The sequence below is a fragment of the Salvia splendens genome, chromosome 3 (assembly GCF_004379255.2).
Source record: "Salvia splendens isolate huo1 chromosome 3, SspV2, whole genome shotgun sequence".
Classification (NCBI taxonomy): domain Eukaryota; kingdom Viridiplantae; phylum Streptophyta; class Magnoliopsida; order Lamiales; family Lamiaceae; genus Salvia; species Salvia splendens.
Window position 1 is genome coordinate 27432509 of NC_056034.1, and position 10446 is coordinate 27442954.

At 37.0% G+C, this 10446-nt stretch overlaps 1 protein-coding gene across 1 annotated transcript; it reads right to left on the reverse strand.

Moving 5' to 3' along the window:
* Positions 1–8275: 8275 nt before the first annotated feature.
* LOC121797312 (aldehyde oxidase GLOX) lies at positions 8276–10110 on the reverse strand. The gene has a single exon (XM_042196064.1). The coding sequence runs from the start codon at positions 9974–9976 to the stop codon at positions 8390–8392; it is 1587 nt and encodes a 528-aa protein (XP_042051998.1). The 5' UTR covers positions 9977–10110; the 3' UTR covers positions 8276–8389.
* Positions 10111–10446: the final 336 nt, after the last annotated feature.

The window sequence follows — 10446 nt, forward strand, 5'->3', positions numbered from 1 at the left end:
ATAGGATTTGACACAAACTTATAATCAAAATCAGAAAATTTCCAGTAGAAGATGACATCAATCAATAGCATTAGCCAGATTTGGATTCACTAGTGTCCACTATATGGCGGACACCCCAATAGCCTCGCCCCAGTTTTTATCCATAGCCCTAGTTTTTTTTCCATAGCCCCAAAATTTTGTTTCCGCCACTATGGTGGACACTTCCAATAGCCCCCAAATTTTATAATCAATTTTCATTTTAGTTTCAATCAAGTATAATTAAAATCATCGCAATGTAAATAATTAGAAAACGAGGTAATTGGACCTGAATATTCGTTGTATTGCAAAAGGGTAAAATTATACAATGAATATCTAAAATAAAATACAACTAGATCAAATATACAACGAAAATTTAATCTAGTTCAAATCACAAAGGTGTTCACACTGCGCCGCCACCTCCCCTACGTGCCCACACTTCTTCAATCAAATCGGACTGGAGTGTGGTATGTGATGTGGTCCTGCGCATATCAGCGAAACGTTGGATCAAATATTCATTGCTCTGTGGTATGCCCACGTGTCTCTCCACAAATTGTCCATTTCTGACCACAAATTCTAGTGAGAGAAATTTTGAGTGATGAAAAGTTGGAATGGTGTGAAAATAATGAATGGAATGAGTTGTATTTATAAGTGAATTAAATTGAATAAAAAAAATCAGGGGCTATAGCCGCGCCGGAAACCGCGCAACTATAGGAGCCCCGCCTATCCGCCGCGTCCGCCCCGGAGTCGCCGCATGCCCGTCCGCCGCCTACCGCGGCCACACTCCTCGTCCGCCCCGGGGGCGGACGTCACCTCCACTATAACCGCCCAGAGATCGCCCCGGCGGGGGCTATAGCCGCGCCTCAACCATAGTGGATACTCTAATGGAAAATCAACCAAGATCATGAGATAGTGGAGAAGATTTAAGGTTAAGAGCATCCACAATTGCGGCGAGCGGACCGACTAGCCGATTCCTGGCGCTGGCCGATCCGCTCGCCGGTCGGTTGGCCGCCATTGCAGGCTCCCGATCGGCTAGCCCATTTTTTTTTATTTAATTTTCGAATCACTATATATACGCGATTTGCACGTCATTTTCATTCGCACCACTTATTATTGAATTTTTCCGTATTTGTGTCGTAAGTTTAATTCCGTATTTTGTGTGAGTATCTACTAGAATAATTGTCTTTCACTACATTCAGTTTGTGGCACTTCGGTGAAGATGCCAGCATAAATTCTTTGTCTATACACTTATATGTTATGACACTGGTATCAAATACTAATGCTGCATGTTCAAAAAATGTCATATTAATACTCGTTTACTTACATAACGTTGATTAATAAATGCATAAAACTAATTATTAATGCTACGTTATAAATGCACAACGTTGATTAATAAATGCCATATCAAAGAAATGCCATATCAATGCTACATTAATTCTATTATTTAAAAATCATTATTTCCGCAAATGCATAAAATTAATTTTATTGTCAAAATGATATGAATAAAAGAATGTTATTTAATGTTTTAATATAATACTCACAGTATTATTTTAAATACAATAGTATGTTTGCAAATATCTGTAAGATAATAAAATAAGTACTATAAATATATTTGAGTTTGTATAATATTAGATGAATATGTATCACGACGAAAAATGCCAAATTTGATTAGTTTTTATATGATATATAACAAATATAATATATTTAAATTATCAATTGCATGTGTTATATTTTATATAGAATGTTGTTACAATAAAAAAAGCCTCTTGATGAATCCGCGAATTTTTGATGGTGATGAAAGCAGGAAAATACAGATTACGACACAGAGATTTTACGTGGTTCGATTTACTGAAGTAAATCTACGTCCACGGGAAGAAGGGGGGGCAAGATTGTATTGCTTGATCTGGGATTACAGCTTACAACACAGACTTGCTATATGATATTTTATCTCTAGAGAGCTTAACCCTTTTCTATCTGATCTAAGTTCTATTTATACATTGAACTAAGATCGTGGCTTGCATCACCACTAATGATGGTTGTGGATGTCGTGGAGGTCATGGCCTAAGATCGTGGATGTAGCGTAGGTCATGGCCTACGATCGTGGCCTGAGTTGACACCACGTGGTAGTGGGTGTGTTGGAAGTTGTGGAAATCCTGTATGGGTCCACTAACTCCTTGTTCGGTCGAATACTGAGACCGAACTGCTTTGGTTGCCGATCTGAGAGTAGAGCTTGATGCCGACCTGAGAGCAGAGCTTGATTAGTTGGCTTTTACCGAGCTGTAGGCTGAGGCCGAACTCTTTGTTCGGTCGAATACTGAGACCGAACTGCTTTGGTTGCCGATCTGAGAGTAGAGCTTGATGCCGACCTGAGAGCAGAGCTTGATTGGTTGGCTTTTACCGAGCTGTAGGCTGAGGCCGAACTCTTTGGTAATGCCGAACTCATACTCTTCCCTGGGCTTTGGGCTGATGGGCCGTCATTGCTGTTGGGCTTGTTTAGTACGCACCCCATCACCTCTTATACGTATGTTTGTTAGGATTAGTAACAATTTTATTGAATACTTGTATTATTATTTTATTTTACAACATGTATATAATATGATATGCACAGTTTAGTTGAATTAGTAGCAGGTACTCTACGCCATAAATTAAGCGGCAACTTTAAAGCGCCAAATGTAGAATTATTGAAAGCTAAAACCGTCCACCACTTCCACAACTAAGCCAAGATCATAATTATCTCCCCCAATTAATCTTGTAATCTACAGGTATTTCCAAAAGAGAAGAAAAGAGCTATTGTCGTTCCATATTATTTGAGATCTATAAACTCCAACTCTGTTATAAGGTGAGTCATCTTTATGGAATTCGGAATTTTTTGTACATGCTTGTTGAATTTGCGTATTTGATTGTAAAATTTGTTGCATCCCCATTCTCCACCAAGTGTAGGTTTAGAATTCTCAAAACTAGGACCTATTGAATTATGCTAATTTCCTTCTTATACTTGTATACTTTTATTATCTAAACCTTAATTCACTTTTTCCAACATTGATAAATAAGTTTCATAACTTATTTATGCACAATGGACAAATTATAGCTCATTTTACTAACTAGTAGTCAGGCTGTTTTAGCTTAACTTTTCCTTTAATGTATGCAGTTATGGCTTCTAAAGGACTAAGGTCGACTAGTGAAGGTAAAAAACAATTTCGTTTTAGTTATATGATGTTCATGTAATTGTGTATAACTTGATGAGATTCAGAAACATAGTTCGTCTTTTATGATTTTATGTATCCACAATATAATCTTCTCTTAGAATTATAGCATATTATGGTGATATGGAGTTCAAAGTAAACATAGTTGGTTTTCAGCATTCACAACAAAACATAGTTGGTGTTTAATAATGATGTGCAGGCTTCACAAGTAGGACTGCAGTGGGCAGAAGAACATATAACATAAATATGCATCAACAAGCTTCTAACACGGTCAGGCACTCGGATCATAGTCATGAGAGAGTTCTACCATTGCCAATTGAGGATATAAGTGTTGGCACCGAACAAGAACAAGAGATAGGTAATGAGCAATTAAACACTCTAATAAGCTGCATAAACTCTTTAATGTTTGGACTAATCATATTATGGTTTTTGTGCTTCAAGGTGATGCGCCTGGAGCTAAAACTAGAGGCCCTACTTATATGACTGATATTTGGGGCCGCCCACAAAATCTACCACCCATTTCTGTTGAATATAATGAATTTGGTCAACCTATAGGTGGTGACCATAGTAAGCTTATACATTCAATAGTTGGTCATATGATTGCTTGGCCACGTTCTTTGGTATATTTTATCAATGGTTTACCAACAAATGATTTACTATTTCATTTTAGTTTTATTCTTATTGGATATCATCATTGTATATGTAGGTGACACCTATTGAGTACTGATGATTTCTCGATTTACATTTGGATTCCAGGTACTCTAAACTAAATTAACTAATTATATTGTTTATATGATCAATCTTGGTTTGTGCTTTTCATTATGTTATAGTATAGACTGAATTTGAGGTCTTTCCATATTTTTTGTTTTTGGCATTTTACATGGTTGCTAAGTACTAACTAGCCTAAGTATGATACTCATAGGTGACTTCTTTCTGTTATGTTGAGTTCTTGTTTTTACAAGTCTGCAATAAAACATGGATAACCTCTAAACGGTAATGCTATGGATTTTGAAATTTAGACCTTATAACATCGACAAGTATAGCTTTAATTTACCACTGGTTTCACTAATTTCTGACATTGTATGAGTTTGGAATGAATTTTACAAACATGGCTGATCTGTTGAGTTCCAGTTTTTGGCAGTCTGCAATAAAATATGGATAACCTCTAAACGGTGAAGATTTGGATTTTGAAATTTTAACCTTATATCATGTACACGTATAGCTTTAGTTTGCCACTAGTTTCACTAATTTCCGACATTGTATGAGTCCGGAATGAGTTTTACAACATGACTGTTCTGCTGAGTTTCAGTTTTTGGCAGTCTACACTAAAGCAAGGATAACCTCTCCAAGGTGATGATTTGGATTTTGAAATTTAAACTTTATAACATAGACAAGTATAGATTTAATTTGCCACTGGTTTTACTAATTTTGGACATTGTATAAGTTCAGAATGATTTTTCAAATTGGTGTCAAAATTCTGGAAATTTCTGAATTTGTGCTGAAAAAATTGTTACTTGTATACTTAAGTAAATTGTTGTTGAGTTTATACTTGTGACCAATCATTCTAATTTGTAGTGTTTCTAGTCTTGTATTTTCTATACTTTTCTTTGTTCGTGATGGAAAATGCTATATTGGAGTTATAAATAGTTTGTTTATGCATTCACCACTTTTGTCGTTTTAATGTGTTTTTGATATTTCATATACGTAGCTAGAATTTGGGATTTGTATAAGTTAAGACAATTGTTTTCTTTTTACATTTTTCTCTAGTGATTTCTTAAAATTATGAAATTTCATTGTTGCAGGCTGCAGATGGTTCACATGATAGAAGAAGCACAAGACAATCTATGTACCTACACATATACCATGCTTTTTTGGATGGATTAGAATTTTATAATTTTAGTACTAATGATGTTTTATGTAGTTGAAGTAGAATCAATGTACCTACAAATATGTTATGTTCTTTTGACATATTAAAATTTTGATATATATTCAGTTTGATGTTTTATTCCGAAAGTGCTTTTAAAAATTTTGTTGGATGCTTATAAATTTTGAATATTGAAAAGGAACATGTAAATTTAAAGTATTTTAATGATACAACTGTAATTTATAAATATTCGAAGGATCAAAACATAAATTATAGAAATATGTTGGTGGAAAACGTAAATTCCATAAAATACAGGGGGGAATTGTAATTTTGAATATTTATAAAATTATTTAAATGATGAAACTGTAATTTATAAATATTTGAAGGATCAAAATATAAATTATAGAAATTTGGTGGTAGAAAATGTAAATTCCATAAAATGTAGGATGAAATTATAATTTTAAATATTTATAAGTGGCGTTTTGTAAATTTTTTATTCTAGACGTAGGTGTAGTTGTAAAACTCATATTGTGGTACTTTCTAATGCCACTACACAAGGATTTTCCTGACACTTTTAGGTGAATCAATAGAAGGTATATCCTGGCACTAAATTTATTAATACACATTACATTAATTCACTTTTATCAAGTGCCATAACAGTAAAATGTCAAAAAAGTGCATTTATACTTGCACTTTTGAGTGCCATGAAAGACCTTTTTTTTAGTAGTGAGTGTTAATTATTTATTTTTTATAATTTTGTTTATTGTGGCTAACCTAAGGCTAGCCTATTGGTCCAGTTGCTTATCCTGATAATGTGGCAGAAGGAGTTTTTAGTGTTGATGATGTGGCAGAAGGAGTTTGTGACTAAGATATGGCTGACCTATTGCTATTGGAGATGCTCTAAGTACATATATGACACGTGAAGAAACTACAAAGTGTTGATGATGTGGCAGAAGGAGTTTGTGACTAAGATATGGCTGACCTATTGCTATTGGAGATGCTCTAAGTACATATATGACACGTGAAGAAAGTACAAGCCACGTAGTTCTTTGGGACGGATCCACCGCAACGACAAGCTGACTAGTAAAAGTTTATGTGCATATTACTTGTTTAATTGGCAATAGAATTAAAGGGGAAATGATTCGCTCAGCTACTTTTGTAACGTAAACTTAAAGCTGTGTTTTGGTGTTTATTTCTACTTTAGTTCCAGATATATTCCCGTAAATAAATTTTTTATGCATTTTGGCACACAGGAGCGCATTTTGGCATTATTTCGAATTAGTTTTTGCGTGTTGATGCAAAATTCAGTTAATGTTTTGTCGTACTTTGGTAGAAAATTAATTAAGAGTGTGGGGATGGTAGGTAGGATGATAATATTGTATACTAGTAATATCCAATACTTAGTTTACTTTTAGGGATATGTTATTCAGTTAGGTAGATAATTGGATATCAATAAATTCCAATAATTAGTAGTCTAGATTGGGAATGCTTGAGGATGAAGGGTTCTTGAGATGTTATATTTGTCTATAATTTTGTAGATTGTAAAGAAATCCCAATTATTATTATTATTATTATTATTATTATTATTACTATTATTATTATTATTATTTTAACAATTCCAATTGCCTAATAGACAAATAAAACTTTTGTTTATAGACTAATGACACAGGCCAATCCCAATAACTGAAGCAAAATACTTACATAAATAATTAACGCAACAAGTAACTAAAACATACAAATAAATAAAACTCAAAAAATGCACCCACTTGGTCACATTTAAAGTGGAGTTTTCTTTTTTGTCATCGAATTTTCGTGCTAGAATTTTATATAGTGATCGTTCAGTGTATTAAGTGAAAAAAGTAAAAACGTAAAAATGATAGTAGTATTTTCATATTTAAACATATGCAATTTTGAGTAAACTATATAAAAAAAGAACATGTCTTTGGACTATGGTGAGAAGAGTAATGTGTGGACAAATAAAAGAGTGAGACTAACATAAAAATATAGTATGGAACACTATCTTTGTCCGGTTATATAGTCTTATTTTTTTAGTTTTAGTCATTCATTAAAATTAGTTTTTATATAGGATAATTAAAAATAACCACTTTCTTTCTAATTAAAATCATCAATTTTAAATTTATGTAATTATCTCAATTTAAATTATTTTTTTGTAAAAAGTATATCAAATTAAAGATAACTTCATAAGTATTCTAATGAGATCTCAATTGCATATGTTTCTACCATAATTGCATGATGAAACTTTAAAATTTTTATTTCAATTTTCGTATATTTTGATAAACAGGTTTTATATTAATAAATGCATCAAAAAATTTCAATATAATACATTTACAATATCAATAAACTATGTTGATATTTTCAGGAACTCAAATTCTCATGTTACTATGACTATGTTGTTATTTGTAATACATTATGTTGATATTAAAAAACCCGTGAAAATTATTACTTCCTCCGTCCCGGCTATGATGACACATTTCTTAGTCGGCACGAGATTTTATGAGTTGTTAGTTATTGGAGTTAATTGAAAAGAGAAAGTCTGTGGAAGTATTAAATGTAGAGAGAAAGAGAGTTGAGATTTAAATGGAAAGAGAAAAAAATAGTTGGGTGTATTAATTGCAGCGAGAAAGTTATCAAAACTATAAATGTGTCATCTTGATTGTGATAAAGTAAAAAGGAAATTGTGTTATTTTAAATGGGGAACGTAGGGAGTATGTTACTTATAACATATTGACTATTTTACCAATTTATTAGTAATATTTATCCGTAAGTTTTGATCTTATTCACTCATTTTAAGACGTAATTATGGTCTTAGTTGTGGATTAGATATGATATATATTTTTTAAATTACCCTGTCAACCAGTATTACATAATTATCGTTATTTGCAGGAGGCATATAATTCTGAAATAAGCAAACGACCGTTATTTATAGGAGGCTATATTTGTGAAATAAGCAAACGAAGGTAATAAAATAAATAAAGAAATAAGCGATAACCTAGCCGTTATTATAATGGGAGCTGGAAGGCTATAATTGGAATTGATCTAAAAATGAAATTAATCTAAAAAAAAATGGAATTGAAGTTTCGGATTCCAATTTCATGAGTTAATTCTGTGTACCAATACAGGCTTTGTTAAAATTTATCTGTAAAGAGGAGAGAGAGAGAGGCAAGAAAAGAAATGGATTCCAATGGAATTTGTTTCAATTTTTCATTGACAGTTATTAAGACTGTAATTGTAAGATTAACGGTAATAATAAATACAAATAAGAAGGAAGTAAAAGAAAATGATCAAATCAAGCTACCAATTGGATCCATTGAGCCACACCCGGTACGCCTAAGTTCATCACAAACACCATATAATAACCCGGCGGCGCCACCATCGAATTCGGCGGAGCCGTACACTTTATCCTATATCTCCCGCCATCTCCCTCCGGAGCCGGTGTCTGCACCGACAGCTTCACCAGCCTCTGCCCCTGCGAAAACGAGTGCGTCGCAAACGGCGCGCTCGCCAAATTCACCTCCATTACCCCTACAGCCGGTAGCTCCACCGCCACCGCCACCTCGAACACCTCCCTATACCCCACCTTCGCCGGCAATTCCACCAAACTAGGCCGCACATTCGCCTTATCCGCAGCTAAATATTCAGGCGAGAACGCTTCGATCCTCAATTCCGTCGGAAATTCACCTTTAAAATTGTAGAAAAAGTGCGGATTGCTCCCGGCGATCAAAACCCTCCCGTCCGGCAACAAATTCGCCGTGGAGTGATACATCCGCGGCACCGTCCCGGGATTCAGAGTCATGAACCGAAGCCCAACCGGCTGGTCCGGTCTATACAGAACCGGAAACAAACACGGTTCAGATGCTAACTCAAACCCCTGGGTCCCAGCTTGAGCGCCGTTGATAATTAAAACATCACCGCTTGGTAACATTACCATATCCCCCATGATCCGGCCAAACGGCATATTCTCCATCTCCCAAATCGAACCGGGCCGGGTCGCCTCGATCCGGCCGCAGCTATCGTGCGCCGGAGAATCCGTCGTCCTCTCCAAATACGCCCCGTACTCCGCCCCGCCGCAAACGACCACCGTCGCCGACGAGTAATCTCCGGTCAGCGCGAGCATCACCGAAGATCCCGCCGACGGGTAATTCCTCGGCCCGCCGTCGAGAACCGGGTATCTGCGTGTGACCTGATTTGAATTGTAATCATACGACACCGCTTTGTTGTTAGCGAAAATAAACAATTGGCCGTTTGGAAGCAAGTGGACGTAGGGGTAGAGGTTATCCATTTGATTATCCTCAACTTGGTTGAAGAATGCGAAATCGACAAGGCCCATCTCCTTCCGCGGCGGAAAAAACTCGATGCTGCTGGCCGCCTTGCCTCCGATTATGATCACGGAGCCATCTGGCAGAATCTGATTGGTGGCGTACCAGCGGCCTCGGTACAGTTGGATATCCTGCAGTTCCTCCCAATCGCATACCGAATCCGGTTCACAGGGGGTGAATTTCCGGATTTTGCGAAAACCGTCGAGATCTCCGCCGGTCTGGAGGAGGGTGCCGTCGGGGAGGAACTGGCCAGAGGAGCACCAGGTGTCGGTGACGATGGTGAGAGGGCGGAGATGGTTGGTTTTGAGGTCGAGGAGGAGGGAATGGGCGGTGCAGTCGTTGCGGAGGCAAGTGGTTTGGGGGAGGAATTTGGCGGGGGAGGGGCCAATGTGGGTGCGGTCGAGGAGGACTACGGTGTTGAACCGTGTCACCGCCGTGTGCATGGAGGCGATTCCGGCGTCAGCGACGAGGAGCTCCCACACGCCGGGGAGGTCGGCGGAGGCAGCGGCGCCGAAAATGATGAGGAGAGCTACAAGGTTGGGTGCAGCAGACTTCATTGGATGGTGACAGAGAGAAAGTGGAGACAGCCCAGGTGAAGCTTATACTCTGGTCTCTGTAGCAGTTTGTGTCAGTGGATTGTGACATCACGAGTTAGAAAAAGCTAAGAAATTATGACGTTGCCATATGTTTTTTTTTTTTTTTGCCATATGCTAATTTAAGGCGTTTTCTTCCTTTTAGGGTGTCCACTATAAGAGTATCCACTATAAGGCGGACACGCCCAATAGTCCCGTCCCAGTTTTTATCCATATCCCCAATTTTGTTGTCCATAGCTCCAAAATTCTATTTCCGCCACTATAGTGGACACCTCCAATAGCCCCAAAATTCCAAATACAAAATTTCACATTTTCACATCCCTCCAATAGCCGCGTCCTCGCCGCGAACGCGGCTATCTCGCGTCCGCCCCCCCCAATAGCCCCAAAAGTTGTCCGCCCACCTTCCCCACTATAGCCGCCCGCCCACCGCCGCC